The 22,507-nt window shown below is 47.5% G+C and overlaps 1 protein-coding gene and 1 pseudogene across 15 annotated transcripts; one reads left to right on the forward strand and one right to left on the reverse strand.

Moving 5' to 3' along the window:
* Ftsj1 (FtsJ RNA 2'-O-methyltransferase 1) lies at nucleotides 1-17,635 on the forward strand. 15 transcript variants are annotated; one of them, XM_010606394.3, is made up of 13 exons: nucleotides 209-288; nucleotides 1,873-2,025; nucleotides 2,246-2,315; nucleotides 2,401-2,491; nucleotides 2,999-3,077; nucleotides 4,781-4,833; nucleotides 4,919-4,972; nucleotides 5,059-5,161; nucleotides 5,265-5,348; nucleotides 5,852-5,955; nucleotides 6,042-6,239; nucleotides 6,410-6,451; nucleotides 16,777-17,635. In XM_010606394.3, the coding sequence occupies exons 1-12, from the start codon at nucleotides 267-269 to the stop codon at nucleotides 6,440-6,442; spliced, it is 1,044 nt and encodes a 347-aa protein (XP_010604696.1). In that variant the 5' UTR covers nucleotides 209-266; the 3' UTR covers nucleotides 6,443-6,451; nucleotides 16,777-17,635. The 15 variants fall into 15 exon arrangements, 14 of the variants coding, with proteins under 14 accessions (XP_033616193.1, XP_010604692.1, XP_010604691.1 ...); XM_010606393.3 differs by having other exon boundaries at nucleotides 16,780-17,635; XM_010606392.3 differs by lacking the exon at nucleotides 16,777-17,635 and adding an exon at nucleotides 9,080-9,508.
* LOC117284759 overlaps nucleotides 16,549-22,507 on the reverse strand; it is a 12,584-nt pseudogene continuing 6,625 nt past the window's right edge.

Here is a 22,507-nt window from a genome sequence, read left to right on the forward strand (position 1 = left end):
ACCTGACTGGATCCACGTGGTACGTTCGGTCCGGTACGGACTTCGCTGGAGCTCTGTGGCTCTGCTATGCAAGAAAAAACACCAAAGAATCTGTCCTCCGGTGTCGCGACGTTCGCCCAGTAGTACGTGGGTCCCGCCGCTTGTTCGTTCTCGTTGCATGCTGGGAGCGGCAGTTGGCGTAACCCGGAAGCGCCGACACTACCTGACTGGATCCACGTGGTACGTTCGGTCCGGTACGGACTTCGCTGGAGCTCTGTGGCTCTGCTATGCCAAGTTTGCCCCGCTGCGGTAAGCATTAGGCATGTGTGGCAGGCATCCGAGTCAGCACTACCATTTCTCACAGATTGCCGCGCTTGCCGAGGCTCGGGCTGCTGGCGGACCAGACTCCTTCCTCCTCGTTCTGAGAGCTAAGGTAGGCCCTGGGGTACGTAGGACGTTGATTCTGGCCGAGACTGGAGGCACACCAGCGCTGTGCCGCTGGCAGGGTTAGAGGGACGTCGGTCCTTGGTGCTGCAACTGCATATTCCGGGCATCTAGTGGGCTGCAGACCCCATGGTTATCTACACAGGGGGACTAAAATGCGGGGAGAGGTCGAGGGGGTGCGTGCGGCAAGTGGCAACGCCTGGAGTGGGATACGGTGGTCCTGGTCCCAGTGGGGCTGTGGTCTTTGAGGCGATGAAGAAGACTCACCGGGAGTGTGGCCAGGGAGCTAGTGGGAGATTGGGTGGACTGCGAGGGTTGTAGAAGTCTGGCAGGTGTCATTGAGGACTGATAGGAGTGTCGGGGCCGGTGGGTGCGTTCGTTCATTGATTAGTGAAGGGGATAAAATAGTGGGGAGTGAATGGGGGTGTGATCCCCAAAGGACTGTTGGAGAATGCTATTCAGCTGGTTAATGGAGAGTGACGAAGTGTAGTAATGAAAACAATAATGGTGAGGGTCTAGAGGGAATACTAGAGACAGGTAGGAGTTATGATCAAGGGACTAATTAGGGCAGTGATAAAAGAAGAGATTGAGGCTGATGGGATGTTGTAGGAGGAGTAGTTAGTGCGGACAGAGTGAGAAAAAAAGTAACAGTAAGATGTTGGGATGTGTCCACTGAGTAATGAGTGGAGGGCCAGTGGGCAGCTGATGTGTGAGCATCAGGGAGCAACTGGACCACATTAATGGCAAGCTACTGAGGACCAATAGTGTGAAGTGGAGGGCTGCAGAGTAACTGAGAGCATAACAGGGCGCTAAGAGGCCATGATCCTCTAGACCAGTGGTGGCGAACCTATGGCATGCGTGCCACAGTGTGTTTGTATCATCAGAAGCTCTGAAAAGCTCACCATCACTGCTCTAAACATTAATAACAGTTAAAGATGTGGTGATAAAGGAATTACAGAGGGCCTAATCACTCAGGGGATTAATGAAGTGCAGGATAGGGTAAACAGATAAAGGAGTAGGAGATATAGTGAGGTAGCATTAGTGTAATGGAAGTGAAAGGCAAGAGTTAATAGGGGCTAATGGGGCTCTGTGAATCTAGGGACAACTGGGAAGATGGTCAGTGAGGTAGGCAAAGGGTAGAGGTCAGTTTATAAAGTGGAATGTTGGTGATGGTAACCACTGGTAGACAGGATCAGTAGTGGTTCATCTGTCAGATAAGCATTGAGTCTGTGGGGTCTTTGTGGGGTCTGAGAGGCAACTGATGGAGTCTAAGAACTCAGTGACAGGGCCCTTGGGACCTGTGAGGTCAGTAGGGTCAGTGCCTGGCTTTAGTCTTCCCATGTGCTTCCTGTGAGCTTTGTATTGGTCACGTGAGCTTGGTTCGAAGTGAACATGATTCTCTGCCCTGCACAGGTAATTGGTGGTCCATTCACCTTGTTACTGATACAGGTGGCATCAGCTGTTGGCAGGTGAACAGTGAGATGGGACGGACGTCAAAGGACAAGAGGGATGTCTACTACCGTCTGGCCAAGGAGAATGGCTGGCGGGCCCGCAGTGCCTTCAAGCTGCTACAACTCGATGAGGAATTCCACCTCTTCCAAGGTCCTTGAGTCGGGCCGGACACCCAAAATTTGGAGTGGCTCAGGAGACAGACAAGTGGGCTGGGTCTGCAGAGCTCATGGTGGAGGGTGGACTGATTTAGAGGGCCTCTGGGACAGAGAGACAGTAAGAAGATGGCTGAGCACCTGGGCAGTGGTCTGGGTGCTCCCAATGGAGAGGGGTAAGTACATCTAACCAGTATGCTTTCCCTGTGTGTGCTCAGGTGTGACACGGGCAGTCGACTTGTGTGCAGCCCCAGGCAGCTGGAGCCAGGTGCTGAGTCAGAAGATTCGGTGAGTGAGGGGCTGGGAGGGGTGGCCTGGCTGAGGGAGGGGCCATGAATGAAAACTGGGCTGACATGGGCCACATTGTCCACAGGGGCCAGGGGTCCGGCCATGTGGTAGCTGTGGATTTGCAAGCTATGGCTCCCCTACCAGGTGTGATACAGATCCAAGGAGACATCACCCAGGTGAGAGGGTGTTGGGGTGTATGGTGGGTGAAGTAGAAGACAGCTTAGTAGAAACAGAGAAGTCAAGTGCAGCTCAGTGGTTGAGCACCTGCTTGGTCTGTAAGAGACCCTGGGTTCTAGCCCAGCATCACAGACAGAATCAGACTGATGTAGCCAGGCGTGGTTGCACACACCTATAACCTCAGCACTCAGGAGGCTGAGGCAAGGGGATCATTGTGAGTTCTAGCCCAGCCTGGGCTACATAGTAAGACCCTATCTCAACAACCCGCCCCCCCCAAAAAAAAGACTGGCAGCACAGAACAGAGCCAACAAGTCATCTCACAGAGAGACCACAAAAAATGACCGAAGCCAGGTCCCGGATGAAACCCAGTCTTAGACCAACAGAGCCTGAGGACTTGAATGACCTGGCAGTGCCAGGGCTGATTGGACTTATGGGCAGCAGTGGAGGGCACTGGGTCATTCATCCTCTCTCTCCCTCTGTGTCTCTCTTTCTCTGTCTCCCTCTAGCTTTCCACCGCCAAGGAAATCATCCAGCACTTTGAGGGTTGCCATGCAGACCTGGTGGTGTGTGACGGGGCTCCTGATGGTAAATGAAATGGGCAGCGGGAAGTGACATGCGTATCCTCTGTCTCACCTTGGTTGACTTTCTGTCTCTTTCCTCTGATCTCAGCTCCCCCTCCACCACACACACATACCTAACTTCTTCAACTCCCTGCTTTCTGCCTCTGCCTTCTTCCCTATCCTCACCCGATTTTAGGTTTGTTTGTTTTTCCTGCTGCCAGGGATCAACCCAGGACCTCACACTTGCTAGACAGGGATTTACCCTTGAGCTCCACTCCCAGCCTTCCCTTTCAGTTTGGTTCTTCTTATCCACCCTTCCCTTTTCTCATCTCTGCACCAATCTAATCCCTCTTACTCTTCATATGTTTTAGTCAATCCTCTTTTCATAACACATTTGCTCCAGTATTCCGGGAGGCTGAAGCAGGAGGATTGTAAGTTCAAGCCCTGCTGGGCAACTTAGCAAAACCCTGGCTCAAAATAAAGAGCCAGGATATAGCTCAGTGCAGAGACTCTTGAGTTCATTCTCCAGAACTGGAAAAAAAAAATGTTTTTGCTGAGCACTTGTTTTGTTGGGAAAGCACTGGTGAATAGAATTCTCTTTCACTTTATGAAGCTGTTGTTCCAGTGGGAGCCAATGGGAAAGAGAACAAACAGTTGAGCCAGGCTCAGTGGCGCACACCTGTAATCCCAGCGTTCTGGAGGCGGAGGCAGGAGGATCACTGTGATTTCAAGGCCAGCTTGGGCTACATAGTGAGTTTAAGGCCAGCCTGAACTACATAGTGAAACCCTGTCTCAAACACACACACACACACACACACACACACACACACACACACAGAAAAAGAAAATAAACAGTTGAATTAAGTGATGTTAAAAAGTGGTAAGGCCAGACATGTGATTGCATGCCTCTAATCCCAGCTACTCTGGAGGCTGAGGCAGGAAGATGGCAATTTAAGGCCAACCTGGGCAACAGAAATATAAACACTGGGAATGTAGCTCAATACAAAGGCCCTGGGATCAGTCCCCAGTAGGCAAAAGGTGTGGGGAAGGGGGCAGAATAGATGCTGGTGGGCCATGGTGAGGATGTTGCCTTTTTTTCAAAGATGATTGTTTGGATCAGTCCATGAGAAGGTTGTGGGCAGAGGATTGTGCATGGCTTGGGTCATGGCAGGATGCCTCCTTTAGGCTGTTTGAGCAGTGTGAGAGGCAGAGCCAGAAGGAGGAGTGGAGGGGTACACTGCTGTGGTCAAATGAATGAGGAGTGCTGGAAAGGCGGGGATTGATTTAGGACACTTCAGAAAATACAGCTACCAGGATTTGCTAATGTCTAGAATATAGGTACAGGGAAAAGATGGGAGAAGTATATCAAGGGGAACTGAGGTTAGGCCAGAATCCCTGGAAGTCCCATTTGAGGGGAAAGGAACAGGTTTGGACAGGGCGTCCAGGAGTTTGGATTTGGACATGTTGGAGCTGTGGAGTCTGATCTGTGAACCGAGCTCAGAGGAACTGTTGGGCTAGAAATAGAGCCGTTAATGTTGCTTGTATGTGAGGTTGTTTTAGAATTAAAATGACTTCTTTCCTAAGGCTTGGGAGCTCCAAAAATGTGTTCAGTTGGCAGATAGTAATTTGCACCCAGAGCCTGAGAACTATTGTTTTAGCTGTCAGGTCTCTGGTACAAGAACATGCACAGAACCTGTTAGGGCCTCTAATGCTGTTCTCTCGCCATAGTCACCGGTCTCCATGATGTTGACGAGTACATGCAGGCCCAGCTCCTCCTAGCCGTGAGTAATCCTGGCTGCCCATGCCCTCCTTCGGTCCCCTCTTGCCTGTCTCCACTTTGGCCTCAGACATCTGTCCTGCCCACAGGCTCTGAACATTGCTACCCACGTCTTGAAGCCAGGGGGCTGCTTTGTTGCCAAGGTAAGTGTTGGAGAACCTAGAAGAGCAGAGTGAGAGATTCCTGAGGGCCACCCTCGCCCCTCCACCTCAGCCTCTCCACCCCTCAGATATTCCGAGGCCGGGACGTGACACTGCTCTACAGCCAGCTGCGAGTCTTCTTCTCCAGTGTGCTTTGCGCGAAACCCAGGAGCAGCCGGAATTCCAGCATCGGTCAGTGGGGTGGAGGCTGGGCAGTCAAGGGGGTGCTCGGGAGGGCAGCCTGCACAAGATAGAGGTGGCAGTCTGTCACCCCTCAACCCACATCCCCCCACAGAGGCCTTCGCTGTCTGTCGGGGTTATGACCCTCCAGAGGGCTTCGCGCCAGACCTGACCAAGCCTCTGCTGGACCACTCGTACGGTGAGAGCCAGAGCAGAGGCCATCCCTGGGGTGCTGCTCCCTGTCTTGTGCACTGGACGTCTTCTGTCTGTTTAGTCCCAGGGGCAGCCTCAGCCCAGCCAGTTCCCTGGTGGTAACTCTTGGTCCTGATGAAAATTGTGTCCCGGGATCCAGAGCCCCACTCTAGGGAAGACTCCACTTGACTGAGGGAATTCTGTCTTACGACCCTCAGTTGTACTATATGTCCCAAAGTGGAAAGGTCATCCATGTCAGACCCTTGCCCCATGAGGGAGAAGATCCAGGCAGTGTAAAATAGAATGAAGTGGACATGAGTGCAGAGAAAAATCAGAGCTCAAGTGTTAGAAGGGTGGTAGAGGGTTCCCGAAGGGGGAGATGACCTGAACAGAAGAAAGGGTTGCTGGGGGGAGAGTGGCTGGCAGATATATTGGGAGGATCAGGTACCCACACTGTGGCCTGAGTCATGACCGGTCCTGTCCTCAGTCTTCTCCCTGCCTTTTCCTAAGACTCAGATTTCAACCAACTGGATGGTCCCACCCGCATTGTTGTGCCTTTCGTGACCTGTGGAGACCTGAGCGCCTATGATTCAGACTGCAGTTACCCACTGGACGTGAGTGCCCTGCCAGCAAGAAATGGGAGGGAAGGCTCTCTTAGGTCCCAGGGCCTCACCATCTCCTGCCTCTTGTGTCTCTGCAGTTACAGGATGGCTCCAAGTACAAGTATACTCCACCCACACAGCCCCCCATCTCACCTCCATACCAGGAGGCCTGCACATTGAAGAAGAAGGGGCGGCTGGCCAGGGAGATCCGCCCCCAGGACTGCACCTTCAGCAGAGTGGATGCATTGTCCCAGCCCCTGGTCACCCCTCAGCTCCGCACCTTGCTGTCCCCTGAGGTCTGGAAAAGTGGCTCTGAGCCCACATTGACCCCTTCCCAGTACTCCTCTTTCTGCCCTGCATCCCATGGTCCCTCTTTCTTTCTGGCCTCCCAATAGCTGTAAAAATCAATGGGCTGAATGGAAAGATTTAGCCAAATATCTGAGACCCTTTTCTTTTTCTGCGATAGATAGAGGACAACAAAATGAACTGTACACCTTAACATATTAAGGTAAGCTTGCCTTAAGAGTTGGAGTAAAAGGTATCTCTAAGAAAAAGCTCTGTACAATCTAACTTTTTTCCCCCTTTTTTTTTGGTTGCAAGACAGGCAGTGGAACTACTGAGCTAAATCCCCGGCCCACTTTTTTTTTTTTTTTTTTTTTTTTTCTTTTTTTTTTTTTTTTTTTTTTTTTTCATTTTTGAGATGGATTGTCCCATGTTGCCTAGGTTCGTCTCAAAGTCCTGGGTTCAAGCACTCTTTCCTACCTCAGCCTCCAAAACAGCTGAGACTACTGGCTCAGTTACACCTTTGAAATGTTCCATCAACTGATAAGATTTTAGTCAGTGGGTATTTACTAAACATTGTTGCTGTGTGCTAGCAACTGCTTGAGGGCTTTACATATTACATTTTGAGGCATTCAATAAACATCTGTTTTTGTTTTTGTTTTTCGGTACTGGGGATCAAACTCGTGACCTTGCGCTTTACAAGGCAGACGCACCGCCACAGAGCTAAATCTCCATCCCCGAAGAGGTCATGCTTTTTTTTTTTTTGGTACTGGGAATCGAACTTGGGACCTTGTCCTTGTGAGGCAGGCAGTGGAATCACTGAGCTAAATCCCTGGCCTTCAGTAAACATCTGTTGAGGACATACTGTATGCCAGGCATTGTTCTGTGGCCGAAGTTAGAGCAGGGAACAAAACAGGCAAATAGCTCAGTTCTTATAGAGCTACTAATTTGGGAAAGGAGTAATAAAACACTATAAAGTGTTGCATTATTTCATCAATTATTTGTTTACAAAAAAAGAAAAACTAACAAATTTAAAATGTGAAACCCCCTAAAAAAAATCACTGTGAGCTGGCACAGTGTTACAATGCCTATAATCCAACTACTCAGGATGCTGAGGCAGGAAGGATTGCTAGTTGGAGGTTAGCCTAGCCAGTTTAGCAAGATTGTTTCTGAAGTTTTAAACAAAAAGACTGGATTTGTATTTCACCGGTAGTCCTTGCTTAGCATGTGTGAAGCCCTGGGTTCAGTCCCCACTACTGGAGGGAAAAAGACAGTCTATGGATACACAAACACACTATATGGCTAGTATTTCACGTTTATGTATCTTGGCAATAGTCCTGTATTGTGTAATGATGTTATGGTCAGTAGCAGACTGCATACACACCAGTGGTCCCATAATATATCACCTAGTGATGTCAGAGCCATCTCAGTGTAAGTATACTCTGATATTTGCACAAACAACATCATTTTAAGGATCCTTTTCCTACAATGTGTCCCTTTCATTAAATGATGCATGATTGTATATGTAAAATGTAAAAGTAATATAGGATATGAAAATGGAGAAACTAAAACAGAATGAAGAGAATTAGGAATTCTAGGTAGGTATTGCTGTTAGCAGTTTGGGAAGGGCTATCATGGAAGGTAATGTTTAAGCAGAGACTTGACACAGTACAAAGGACATAGACAATTTCCAGGGATGAAACTGCCTGCTGTGGTAGGAAACGGAGACTCAGTTGACCCATCGCAGAATTTGGTAAGCCCCAGGTATTAAGAGGATGTCCATTTTTTGACAGTGGCCTATCAGATTATTCAGACTAAGCCTTCTCTTAAAGAGACCTTTTTTAAAATATAAAATCACAGCTCTGGCAGACTGAGAAAAGAGGATCACAAGTTCCAGCCCAGCTAAAAAAGATTGACAACAAGAACACTAGATATTTGGAAGAATAGGTAACAATTGCAACTTTGGTCCATGCTGCTTTCCACCACTATGGAAAGGTGTCAAGTTTGTTGGTTGGTTGGTTTGTGACAGAGTCTCAATATGTAGTTCAGGTTGGCTTTGAACTCACTATGTAGCTCTGACTAGCCTTGAACTGGCAGTGATCCTCCTGCCTCAGCCTCCTGAGTGCTAGGATTACAGGTGCATGCCACTACCCCTGGCTGGTATGCTCTACTAAAGCAGCACATATGCCAATTCCATTCCTAAGAAATGGGTACTAGAGGAATAGCAGATGTCACTCAGTTGAGGGCTGTGTGCCTAGCATGTGTGAGGCCCAAGGTTGCATCCCCAGCAGTGGAAAAAAAAAAAAAGAATGAAGTAGAATACTAGAATGTCCATAACAGTACTCTGTACTACCCCCATTAAATCATGGTCTGTTCATAGTGGAGAACCACAAAGCAATGAGTGAACATCCTACACTTATACAAAATAACAGCTGACAGTTAATTGAACCCCTATATTTTATGCATCTTTCTGTATGTTTTATAATAAAAGGGGGAAGTCAAAAATGTTCACTGCTTAGTGAACAATGATGATAGTAAAAGAACATGGGTTTAGCCGGGCGTGGTGGCGCACGCCTGTAATCCCAGCACTCTGGAGGCTGAGGCTGGAGGATTGCTGTGAGTTTGAGACCAGCCTGGGCTACAGAGTGAGTTCCAGGTCAGTCTCAACTACATAGTGAGACCCTGTCTCAAAAAAACTGAAAAAAAAAAAAAAGAAAGTGGGTTTGGGGGTGCAGTGCTGGAATCAAACCTAGAGCCTTGCATCTGCTAGGCAACCACTCTGCTACTGAGCTATACCCCTATCCCCTGAGGACATATAATTCTGTTTAAAACTTCCTTTTTCTTTGACCTTCAGTTAGCTGGCAAGCTGACAAAACTGAGAAGCTGCTGCCTGTCAGGAAAAGCAGAACTTGAATTGATGAAATTGTCCTCAGATATCACCAGCGGGGCCTGAATAGACAAGCTGGAAATGGGAATCTGCAACAACCCCTTGTCTAAATGACTTTCTCATCATTGGGGCACAGTACCCAACACCTACAATAGGAGAGGCTTATGTTGGCTCACATGTTTTAGTCCATAGTTGACTGGCTCCAAGGAAGAAGGGCATGGGTGGTGTTTAAGAGTTGCCAACGTTTTTAACAGTTACGGCATTGCTGAAAAGTTCAAGTCCAAAGCCTCTTCTAAGACTCAGAGTGAACGCTTAGCTGTGAGTACCTGTAAAAATCAAAAGAAAGTTAAGTACTTCCAACATACAATACCATGGGATGAACATTCCCATTCCAAAAGGGAGGAATAGAGAGAGGAAAAAAAGGAATGGGACCAAAGCAAGACTGAAACCCAGCATTAAATGCTGTAGCTCCATGTCTGATACTTCATTCGACAAGTTGTGAGATGGAAACTACAAATTGCTTGGGTGGCCCCACCCCTGCAGCTTTACCGTTTGAACCCCAATGGCTTCTCAGGTAGCTTTCCTCCACTACCTGTAGCATTCCTCAGCTGATGTTCTACATTCCTTGCATCTGTAACATCCTGGAGTCTCCACTGCACCTCCAGCTTCACTCTTCAGCTTCATGCACTGCCCTCTCAGGCACACTCCTCTCAGGTCTTCTGAAATCTGGGTGAAAGCTTCCTAGACCCTACAACTCTTGTATTCTGTATGCCTGTAAAACCAGCACGATGTGGATGATGCCAAGGTCTGCCAACAGCTCAAGCGGTAGCTGGGGCCTCTTATATCATGGCTGCAGCAGCCCGAGTGCCTCAGTAGCTGAGCACTGAACCAAATCCTAGGGAGCCAAAGTCCCTAGGTGACCCTTCTCCAACATGGTGCCCTGAGGTTCTCCAACACACTTTAGCCTCGGAGGGGTGGGGTTTTGCAGATTCTTCCTATTGACCTAATGTAGAGTATTTGGCTGCTTTCTAATGCAGATCTTTTTTAGCAACCAAGCTTTCCTGGGCCAAAACTTTACTAGGAGCTTCCTTTTTGGTGACATTCAAAACTTGTAAAATCACTGCGCTATTCATTTTGCTCTTGATTCTCAATATAGATCTGGCTAAAGGCTGCCAGCAATACCCATGGCACAGCCTCAACATTGGCCTGCCTTGAAATTTCTTCCTGATTTAGTAATCCAATACCTTTAATCTCAGTCTCCCTGTAAGTCTCAGGACATGAACAGAATGTAAACAAAAATTCTGCCAGTGTGTAATACATGTGGCCTGAAGTCCAATTGCCAATGGAGCCCTTGTTCCAAAGTGAAACTTCCTTCAGTGGTTCCATCGCCTGCCTCGTAAGCACAAGGTCCTGAGTTCTATCCCCATTACCAAAAAAAAAAACAACTGTCCTGAGCCCAGTCTTGATGCCATCTGCCTTTCAGCATTCTGGTCTGAGCTCTGACCAGAATCTCCCATCAAGCTTACAGTATTATATGGCTTTTCTAGCTGGCATCACCAAACCTTTTTAAACACCCCTCCCCCAAAGAACCAACAAGTCCAAAGGCTTCCAAACCACATGGCCAGGGAGCATCACAGCAGTGATGCCACTCCTGTTAACAAAATCTGCCTTTGTCACTTTATTGTTCCTGGGATTCAATGCCTGACACCAACAAATTGAGGGAAGGTTTAGCTTTGGCTCATCTGTTTTTAGAGATTTGTCTGTAGTTGTATGGTTCCAAGGCAGAAACAGCATGGTGGAAGGGCCCATTGCAGAAGTCCATACATGATGGCAGCCAGGGAGGAAGATGTACGCTTCTGGTCATGTTCCCAGTGACCTGCCTTTTCTGACCAGTCCTCGTCTCCTAAAGCAAGTCATCTGTAGTGCTCCCCATAATTCATCACCTGCCAAACACAAGGTTTTGGGAGCCATTTTAGATCTAAACTAATACTCCACACGGACAACATGGAAAGAAATAGCACAGAAGTCTGCTGCACTGCAGTGAGAATTTTGTGGGCTTTGTAAGGACTTGCCTCTTCTAAACCTCGGTATTCAGACTGCAATTTCTCCCTAAAGTAGGGATTCTTCACCTGATACTGGGTAACCATGAACTTGGAGGAAAATATTTCACCTTTATTTTTACTAATATAACTGAAACTTAGCTTTACTCCCAGTTACAGACACTGATAAAAATCAGAAGCAGTATGCAACTTTCCCACTATAGCAAGTCCCTTTCTATGTTTCAAGACTGTAACAGGCATGTTGAAATACTGTTCACATTCCTCACCACTTTGGGTGTGATCAGATCTTATATTGATACTCTAATTAAAAGGCCTCTTTAGCCAGGCATGGTGGTACATGCCTTAATCCCAGCACTCAGGAGGCTGATGCAGGATTGCCTCTAGTTCAAGGCCAACCTAGGCTACTTGAGTTCAAGGCCAGCCTGAACTACATAGCAAGACCACATCTCAAAATATTTAAGAAGCCCTTTTATTACTGCATCCCAATTTTGTTTAATAATATGTAGATTATTGTACAATTACAACCGGTTTTCATTGTCGTGTGTGTGTGTGTGTGTGTATGCACATACGTGCTTTAAAAATATTGAATGATGGGCTGGGAATGGCTCAGTGGTAAAACACCTGAATGTGCAAGGCCCTGCTTTCATCCCCAGCACTACATACACAATCCCCTCATTAGGTGTGGTAGCACACCCGTAATCTCAGCACGAACCTAATCCAAACCCAGCACTCAGGAGGCCGAGGCAGAAGACTCACCTCAAGTTCGAGGTCACCCTGGTCTTCGTGGCTGGCCTGAACTATAGAAAGACCCTATCTAAAAGAAAAATCTCTTTAAATGTCAGAAAGTCTGCCTTGACTGCAGTCCTGAAACTACAACCTAGCAAACAGGAGCTAACCCTGTATATTTATTTTTTAATCATTCTTTTCAACCCTGTTTGTTTAGAAACCTGTGCTCTCTCACCCAAAGGCTATCCACGCCTTCTCTAGTCTGTGACCCCAGGTGTTTCCTTGCCTGGCTGAGACCTGAGGAGTGGCTGCATCCCAGTCTGACCCCAAGAGTATACACCCTCAAGTCTGACTGTCCAGTCTACCTCCCGAAGCAGTACTTAAACTTGAGTGTTTATCCACACTTCAGTCTAATGACAGTGACTGTGTCTGTCTGACTCCAGCAGTGTCTATACCCCACTTCCTGTGAATAAGGAATGTTCCCAACAGTGGTTTATCCAAGTCATTGTGACCACAGGAATGTTTATGCCCTAGTCAGGAATCTGCACAGCCCAGGGATGTATGGTCCAGGTGTCGGCACAGAAGGCTGAATGACCCTCATTACAGTGTGACTTCTACAGTCATAGTACAAGAGCCTCTGAGAGCCCAGATTCATGAATTCAGCAGCAGCAATGGCTTAGTGGCTGCAGGGGTTTCTACATTGCAGGGTACTGTGGTTATGAACACTGCAAATAGTGTGAGCACAAAAATATCCGTGTTTCAGTCTGGGTGACCCAGAAGAATAAACAGCTCAGTTTGTGGTGTTTGGAAATGGTTTTGCCCTAGGCCAGTAACCTCAGAAGTGTCCTCTCCAGTTTTTATACCTCAGGAGTATCCTCTGCTCAGTGTGACGCAGCAAAGACATATCTAAAGGGACTAATGTAGGCAGAGGGGAGAGCTTGTGCAAAGGCCCTGAGGCAGGAGCATGCCTGACAAATTTGAGGAACAGTAAGCACTAAGGCTGGAATAGAATTAGTGAGGGGGCTGGTGGAGACAGAGAAAACCTTTAGGGTCTCATGGGCCAAGGAGAGGACTTAAGCTTTTCATCAGAGAGGTGGAAGTCATTCAGTGCAGAGGGCAGTAAACTGATGTGGATTGTGACAAAAATCCCTCTGGCTGCTGTGCTGGTGGTTCCCCAACTATTTTTCTCAGAACTATGCTAAAAGGGTGAAATTTAGCCCATGTAAAATCTCTAATTTTTTTTAAAAAAGTACAATACTTTGCTCACAATAAGTAATTCCTTGGCAAGCTGGGTGTGGTGGTACACACTTGTAATAGCTACTACTCAGGAGGCTGAGGCAGGAGGATCATAAGTTTAAGGCCAGCCTGGGCAATTTAGCAAGTCTCTGTCTCAATATAAAAACATTTAAAAAGACTGGGGTTGTAGCTGTGCGATAAAACACTTAACCTAACATGTGAGGTCCTGGGTTAAATCACCAGCACTACCAAAAAATGTTTTGTCTATAAGAAAGGCAGTTGAGATGAAGCTTGTCCCTGCCCCTCTCCTGTGCTTTGTGCACAGATAAGGTCAGGGACCAGGGCTGCACCTGAAGAAGTGGGGGGCCCTGACCACTACTGCTGCTTGAGGTATCATTTTGTTTGGGGTTACAAATTGAGTTGTTACTTCAACAAATTCAAATGCTGAGTCCCTAGGTGCCAATCTAATTCCGCAGACACACTGCCGATTGAGCAGAACTGCCCAGAGTCACCCTCTTAACACCCACATTTGAATCGTGCCTGGCATTCTCCCTCAGAATGTGTGGTTTTAGAGCCATCATGGATTGGTTCAGAAGAGTAGGCATGATGCTGTACTCTCAGGCCTAGGGGCAGCCCAAGAAAAACAGTTAAGTGTGACACCATCTAGATGACAACACAGAAGCTGGCAAAAGCTGAAATAAGGGGCCAAGGTCCTGAGTTCGATCCCCAGTGCCAAAAATAAACAAATAAATAGAAAATTCTATTAGATGCAGGAGCTGAAGTTATTACCAGACAGGCAGTGTTGGTGAATGAGAGGCTCAGAGGATAAATGGGTGTGAATGACCACACGAAGGTGTGTGCACACACGTGCATCGCAGAGCATGTGAAGGTGTGTGCGTGTAGTGTGCTAATGCCCACGTGTGTACACATTTGCGATGCTTCTGTGCATACATATGTGGTATATGTGTATGCATGATTTGCTGTTTGGGGTGCAGTTGTGGTAATACATGTGTATTGCACAAATTCAAGTGTAGATTCTCATGGAGATACTAGGGTGGAGATGTGTTCAGCAGGTACGTGGAGACCTATACCCTCTAAGGGTGTTTGTGAAGAGCAGTTGTGCATATGCATGAGAGGGTGCTCATGTATGAGATTCCATGTGCAAACTGCCATAGCCACAGGCACTAGCCTGTTTGTGTCTGCGCGAGTACACGTTTATACCAGAGTGCACTTGCACGCTGTGTGTAAGTGCATAGGTGCAGGAGAGCCTACTGGCTCTGGCTGGTGTGTCCAGTGTCTATGTGTGCATAGTGCCCATGCATGCGCAAGTGTGGGTGAGCAGGTGCACACGGGCCTGAGTTAGTCTGGTTGTCCAGATGTTCGCACCTCTGGGAGTTGTGCCAGCTGTGCTGTGACAGAAGTCACCTGACCAAAGGAAGAAAGCAGGGACAGAAACATAACCCGGGCTCCTCTGTGTCCATCAGGAAGGGCATCCTACTATAAAGTTCCCGAAGGCACTCCTGAGTTTGCAGCTCCCCTCAGCATCCAGATCCTCAAAGGCAAAGGAAATCTGGAGATGAAGCAGAAAGCAAACATAGCCAGGGGAGTGCACAGGCTTCAGCCTAGGATGTTGCTGAGCTAGAGAAACACTCAGCAGTTGTCAGGTGCCATCCCATACATAGGAAAAATTGAGGAAAATTTTCAATGGACAGAATGATTTCCAGGAGCTCTTGTGACCCAAACTGGGTATGGTCTAGCAGAACCTTAAGGCTCATCTGGTTCTATGGGGGGGCTGCATCTTTGCAGTCAGCTGGACCATTTTGAAACAGTAGAGACAGAAATTATCCTGTACAAGACTGATGATCACCATCCATAAAAATGAAAACAAAATTAGGCCTGTACTGGTAGCCTAGCTTCTGTGGATGCTGAGGCAGGAGGATCCCAGAAAGATTGCCATGAGTTTGAGGCCAGCCTGGGCTACATAGTGAGTTCAAGGCCAGCCTGAACTACATAGTGAGACCCTGTCTCAAAAATAATAAGAAAGAAAAAGCAGGGCTAGGGATTTAGTTCAGTGGGTTCTGCCACCTGCCTCACATGCACAAGGTACCAAAAAAAAAAAAAAAAAAAGAGCAAATGACAATATCCAGTTTGCTAGCTTTTTAAAAATCAAAGCTTAATATTACATATTTTAACAATTGTCCAAACCTTACTAAGTTGTCAGCATCCACGCATAGCCTGAAAACACCCTTAAATTAAACCAGAAATGTATTACCATTAATGCATTAGTATCTTTCATTACTAAATGCTGAAAAACTGGAAATTATTTCTGTGGAGGACCCATTCTGACAATGCTAGTTTCACAACAGGCAGACACTACTTGGCTCCCATTTCAAATACAGTGGGAGGAGATGAGCGCTAGTGTTTAGTGCTACTCAAAAGCCAAGGCTTACCTTGAATTATGTTTAATAAAAAAGTGCATACAAAGATTACAACAATGTTAAACACCAGCCACTATATTTGCTCTTTATGATGGCCATCCTCATGCTGTGCAGTATACTTTTTTCCCTACTTTTATTTGACCCTGTTTCTTTTTCTACCTTTAATAAAACTTTGCTACCATGCTCACTTCAGCAGCACATATACTAAACTTTGCTACCATTAAAAAAATTTTTTTCAAAGCCGGGCGTGGTGGCGCATGCCTGTAATCCCAGCACTCGAGAGGCTGAGGCAGGAGGATCGCTGTGAGTTGGAGACCAGCCTGGGCTACATAGTGAGTTCCAGGTCAGTCTCAACTATGTAGTGAGACCCTGTATCAGGAAAAAAAATACAAAAAAAATTTTTTTAGTATGTTTTTTTCGGTACCAGGAATCAAACTCGGGCGCATTTGCTTAGCAAGGGAGGCAGCAGAACCACTGAGCCAAATCCCCAGCCCTTTTTTGTCTTTTGAGACAGGGTTTCACTATGTAATTTAGCCTGGCCTTGAACTCGCCACAATTCTGCCTCAACCTTCCACACTCAACAATAACAACAACAACAAAAAAGCAATTTTAACAACTAAAATGGTCGTATAGGGTGGTCCCAAAAACTAAAAAAATCTATGACAGGCCAAGTGTGGTGGCACATACCTATAATCCCTGCATCCAGCGGGCTGAGGCAGGAAGATTGCTGTGAGATTTTTTTGTTTGTTGTTTTTTTGGTTTTTTTTGTACCGGGGATTGAAGTCTGGACCTTGCACTTGCAAGGCAAGTGCAGTGCCATTGAGCTAAATCTCCGGCCCTTGATTGCTATGAGTTTGAGGTCACCCTGGGCTAAACCTGGTAAATAGTGAGACCTTGTCTCAAAAAAAATGTCTAGGACAAATAGGAACTCCAATGAGTTGTTTGTAAATACTTTAGGTATAATTACACTGAAAGTCAAGTACATTTAAAAACTTCAAGAATAATGTTCCTATTAATCATCACATGGTGCTTGTTGTAGTTCAACATGTCTGTTAAATGTGTGCTTTGAATTACTTGTTACCCAAACATAGCCACTGCTCCTTACCATTTATCATTAACAGCTTAACTGGCTGTTTTCAAGCGCTACCCTTTCTGACCATTCTCAACAATTCTCTTCATCACAATTTTTCTGCCACTATTTCAGTAGAATTTGATATAGATGTGAAGTTGCCCGTCCCACTGCCACCAAATGACATGGAGAGAAAGAAGTGATGCCCTCATGACCTAGAGACCTGAAAGAAGTAAAGCCTGTATCCAGTGAAGAAAAATCCACCTCGAAAGGATGGAAACCCGCTGATGGCAGAGAACGAAGTGCCTAAACCAAGGCTTCTCCTTCCTTAGGAATCTATGGTTCTCAAAAAACCTCCAATAGGCCTTCAAAGAAGTCAAGTGAAAATCGTCTCTTCCACAAGAAGATTCCCTTGAGGACATCATCTGGATTCCAGAATGTGATGGACCAATAAAATGGCTTCTGCTGCCTCCTCCACTGTTTAATCCTTCTTGGCCACATCCGTCATAGACATCCCATTTTATAGCATCTGAAAAACCCTCATATGCCTCAGCTACTTGATAACATTTTCTCTCTGCTTCTTTATCCTAGGGCTTTTATCTGGATGCCACCTTAGTACAAGTTCCCTGCATGCCCTTTGAATCTACTTGTGTGAGGCAGGTCCCTTCATGCCTAGAACATCGCAGCAATCTCCAGTGTCTGTGGTGGTTGTTGGAACAAGTCAGCCACGCTGACGGAGGGAAGTGGGTGACTGGCTTCCTCTTACCACTCCAACTAGGCCACACTGGTGACAGCTGCTCAACTCTCCTCTCATGTGTGTTCTTTAGATACCCTTTTGAGCCTGCTATAACATACTACTAGTTCCCTCTTTGGTAAATAGTTGACTTAAAAGCATTTGGGGTTTTATTTATTTCTGGTGCTGGAGATTAAAACCAGGGCCTGGTGAATGCTAAGCATGCAATCTACCAACTGAGCCATACCACCAATTGAATAAAATTCTTTATTTGTTTCTTGGGGTTTTCTTGTTGTTGTTGTTGTTGTTGTTGTTGTTGTTGTTTTGTTGTTTTTGAGGTCTTGCTATGTAGCCCAGACTGGCTTCCAACACCCAATCCTGCCTCAGCCTCCCAAGTGCTAGCATTACAGGTGTGCGCCACTGCACCCACCTCCAGATGAATTCTTTGATGTGTGTTCGCTTTCTATTTGTATGATCATGATGTCACCATTTTGGAAAGAATCTTTGCTCTGCATCAGTCAGCTCAGAGTATACCTGAGGTCACCGGGCAGAGAGGAGAGACTAGGACCAGGAGACAGTGCTAAACCTGGGCCATCCTGGGCTCTGCCTTGCTCCTGGGGCTGTGGAACACCTCCAGACACAGTCAGTCCCCCACCTGCCATCCTGGCCAGTGGCAGTGCTGAAACACCCCATTGTCGTCCTGGGGCACAGTGCTGGGGACACCTGTGGAAAGGGCTTTATTCTCAGGTTATTTCAACTGCCATCCTTCAGCCCCCAAGTTGAGGAGGTGCAAATAATTATGGCTCCTGCCTGTCAGTGATGGACAGAAGATTGAGTGCAATAACGAACCTGGAGCTCTTCAAATTGCCAGCCCCATACCTAATAATACACAGCAGCCATTAGTCGTTAGGTCTGTGCTGTCATTGCTGCTGTTGAGGCAGGTTTTCATTATGTTTTCCAGGCTGCTCTCAAATTACTGGGGTGATGCAATCCTCACCTTGGCCTCATGAGCAGCTGGGACTACAGAGGCTTTTGCAACCACATGTAGCTACTGGTAGGTTTTTTGTTTGTTTGTTTGTTTTGCTTTGCTTTTTGTTTGTTTTGCAGTACTGGGGATTGAACACAGAACCTTCACATTGAGCTGCATCCCCAGCCTTTTTTCTATTTTTCATTTTGAGACAGGGTCTTGCTAAGTCACTTAGTTGCCCAGGCTGGGCTCAAACTTGTGATCTGCCTGCCTCTGCCTCCCAGAGTGCTGGGATTAGACATGTGCTACCATGGCTGGCTAATGGCAGGTATTTTTGAAAGTCTGCTTAGGATCCCTTCCAGATTCTGGCCTAGCAGGACCTAGCTACACCACCTCTGGAGAAGATACTCAATAAGCTTTCCCTGGGTGATGGATGAGGGACAGCATGCTGGCCAAGAGAGGGTGGTTGGTTTACTGTCTCTGGGACCTCCATGCTGCCACCCAGGGGATCCTGGTACCCTGAAGACAATGGGAAGGAATGAAAGGCCAAGTGAATCCCCAGTAGGTACCTGTAGTGTGCACAGGGTGGAGTCACTTCTTAGGTTCTTGGTTTCCTCCTCTGCACCAGGGGCACTTTGAGCTGTGTGTTGCTAAGAACCTGTGCAGCCATCTTTGGGGCAGCTGAAAGTCCCTCAGCCCAGGCCCTGCTCTCGCAGACAAGTCTATCAGATAAGAAGGGGAACCATGGTGCAGGATTGGTGGTGAACCTCTGTAATACCAGCTCTGTGGGAGGCCAAGGCAGAGGGATCACAATTTTGAGCCCAGCCTGGGCAATTTAGCTATTTAATGGGAGCCCCCCATCTCAAAATAAAGAAGAGTGGGGGTGTGGCTCAGTGCAAAGGCCCAGCGTTTAATCCCCAGGAAATGAATTCCATGGCCTAAGAGGTCCCTTCTAGTCAAGACTCTTGTCTGTCCCACTGGTATGCGCTGGCCACACCACTTGCAGAGTGGGAAGATGGCCAATCTGGGCTGAGAGGGCTGGAAGGCAGAGGTCTCTCCAGGAACTGCACATTGCAAGTGGCAGAAACATGAATCCAGCCAGTGTGGGGAGAAAGTAGCAGCCTAGCAGTGGGAGAGATCTGGGCACAGCACCTCCTGCCTCTGCCTGGCCCTCAGCAGGCCCTCCCAGTGAATAGCGAGGAGCCCTAAGCTGCAGAGAAGCTGGTTTGTCCCTTCAGTGCTAGCATCAGCCTGTGTGGCCTGGCTTGGGTCACACACCCTTCCTGATCCCGTACTCAGGATGACACATTGCTCTGGTTGGCCAGGATAATCTGGCACCACAGGAACTATATGCAAGCCAAGTGTGGAGGTGTACACCTGGGATCCCGGCTGAGGCAGGAAGCTTGAAAGTCCAAGGCCAATCTGGGCAATTTAGGAAGACCTGTCTCAAAAAATAAAAAGGGGTAGGGATGTGGTTCAGCACTTCCTGGGTTCAATCCCCAGTACAACAAAAACCAAAGCAAACCAAACAGAACCACATGCAATGAGCAAGATGAGGTCAGTCATCAAAAGGAAATGGAAGCAGGGTACAGTGGCTGTAACCTCAGGACTGAGGGAGGCTGAAGTAAGAGGGTCACAAGTTCAAATCCTGCATAAAACTGAAGGGGTGAGAGTGGATCTCTGTGGCAGAACACTTACCTAGTGAGGGTGAGGCCCTGGGTTCCATCTCTAGCATCACAAAAAATAAATAGCGGGGCATGGTGGCTCACGCCTGTAATCCCAGCACTCGGGAGGCTGAGGCAGGAGGATCGCTGTGAATTCGGGACCAGCGTGGGCTGCATAGTTCCAGGTCAGTTTCAACTACATAGTGAGACCCCCGTCTCAAAACACAATACAAAACCAAAACTAACTAACTAAATAAATAAATAAAGGAGAGAAAGAAACTGCATAGTGAGCAAAAGTAATGCATACCTACTCTAGGAGGCCACCACTGAGTCAGGAAAACACTGGCAGACCTAGTCCTTTCTGCCCACTGTTGAGAGGTCTCCAATCTTATTTTGTTTTTGTCATTCTTTTTGTACCAGGGATCAAACCCAGGGCCTTCATACTGTGCCACATCTCTAACCTTTTTGATTTTTTTATTCTGAGACAAGGTCTAGACAAAGCCACTAAGTAGCCCAGGCTGGGCTCAAAGTTGATCCTCCTGCCTCAGCTTCCCCAGTAGCTGAGGTTACAGGCATGCGCTGGAGGTTTAGCATTGTAGGCCACAAAGTTGCCCCATCTCTCTTAGCCACCAGCAGTTCTGCCACCCAGGACAGATGGAAAGGTAATTCATGTTTAAATGCCAATAAGCAGGATATGGTGGATAGCTGAGAGTTTGAGGCCAACCTCTGTTACATAATGAAGGGCTTGGGATTTAGCTCAGTAGTTCCACCACCTGCCTCGCAAGCGCAAGGTCCCAAGCTCCATTCCCTGTGCCAGGAAAAAAAGAAAAATATAATGAGTTCAAAGCCAGCCTGAACTACATTCCAGACCCTGTCTCAAAAAAAAAAAAAAAAAAAAAAACAAAAAAAACAATGACTCCCAGAGAGGGGAAACATGTCTTTGGCAGAGGCTGTCTGATATAAGCAAAGCTCTCACCGGAAGTGAGTGAATCTTCTGGTGTGGCAGAAGGATGGGGATCTCTGGGGAGACTTCCAAGTCCTCAGGGGCCCAACTGCTCCAAGGCAGCCAGAGGAGTGGGCACATTGGAGCTCTGGGCTCTGCCACACCCTTCCTCTGAGGGATCTGTCTGAGCTCCGGTTAGTCTGTCAGCTCACCTCTACTCCAAAGCTGTCCCTAGGGGCCGGGGAGATTTAGCTCAGTGGCACTGCGCATGGCAAGCAGAAGGTCCTGAGTTCGATCCCCTGTACCCAAAAGCAAAGCTGTCCCTCTCCCTTTCTCCCTGGGTCCCTCCGTCTCTCCTACTCCTTTTTCCTCCCCCACCCCTCTCTCCTTCTCTCATGCTGGAGGCAGAACCCAGGATCAGCCCCTAGCATCAATCTCTAATACTGATTTTTTTTAAAGAGGGAGTTCTCTTCTGGATCATTACAGATGTTTTGTGTGTGAAAAGGTTGGAAGGAGGGACCGGGAAGAAGATGGGACAGGTGAGAACATTAAAATAGTCATTATCCTGCTTTTCCACCCACCCACAATGCAGCACCACCGCCGCCGCCCCGCCACCCATCATGCACTCGGCTACACGCCTCCATTCATCTCTGTACCCCCACATTCCTGACACCGCTGGGATCCAGCCTTGGAAGCAGAGACCTTCCCTATCTGCCCCTGCCCTGAAGCCTCTCAGTCTGGCAGGAGAGGCGACCACACATGCATCTCATGGCCTGATCCTGTGACTAATGCTGTGGGCACAGCAGGGAGTACTTGATTATGCCACAACATTTTGGCTATGTGCTGACAGACATGTCTGTTTGCCAGGAGGAGGAGGGAGGACAGCACAGGAAGAGCACAGCTCAGCCCTGAGAAGTAGAAGAGAGACAGCAGGGCTGAAGCATAGGGTAGAGGGAGGGCCGAGGCAGAGGTCGCCAGTGGGAAGCTGAGCAGGGCCTTTAATTCTGACCATGAGGAGCCAGTAGTGGCTTTTGCAAAGGAAAAAAGCCAGCACCCAGAGTGTGTGGCTAGAGGTCTGGGATGGCCAGCAGGATCTTGTTCAAGACCCAGAGAGACACATATGCCAACCTGCAGCTACAATTTAAAGAAAAAAAAAAAAAAGCCTGCCATAGTGGTGCACACCTATAAACCTACTCTGGGAGGCTGAGGCAAGAGGATTACAAATTCAAGGCCAACCTGGGCAACTGAGGCACTTAGTGAGACCCTGTCTCAAAATTAAAAATACAGTAATCAGGTGTGGTAACACAAGCCTGTAATCCTAGCACTCAGGAGGCTGAGGCAGGAGGATCACTGTGAAGTTTGAGGCAAGCCTAAGCTCCCTACTGAACTATGTAGTGAGACCCTGACTCAAAAAAAATAAATAAATAAATATGCCCAGCACTCGGGAGGTTGAGGCAGGAGGGTCGCTGTTGAATTCGAGACCAGCCTGGGCTACATAGTGAGTTCCAGGCCTCAACTACATAGGGAGACCCTGTCTCAAAAAACCAAAAATAAATAAA

The sequence above is a fragment of the Fukomys damarensis genome, unplaced genomic scaffold (assembly GCF_012274545.1).
Source record: "Fukomys damarensis isolate Sample0158 unplaced genomic scaffold, DMR_v1.0_HiC HiC_scaffold_39, whole genome shotgun sequence".
NCBI classification, from domain to species: Eukaryota; Metazoa; Chordata; class Mammalia; order Rodentia; family Bathyergidae; genus Fukomys; species Fukomys damarensis.

Bases quoted from the DNA above. Each gene is read 5' to 3' on its own strand.
- Ftsj1 (XM_010606386.3), top strand. From the start codon at position 267: ATGCCAAGTTTGCCCCGCTGCG. The intron at 3,078-4,780 runs GTAAATGAAATG...CTCTCGCCATAG, and splicing joins GTGTGACGGGGCTCCTGATG to TCACCGGTCTCCATGATGTT. The intron at 5,349-5,851 runs GTGAGAGCCAGA...CCTTTTCCTAAG, and splicing joins TCTGCTGGACCACTCGTACG to ACTCAGATTTCAACCAACTG.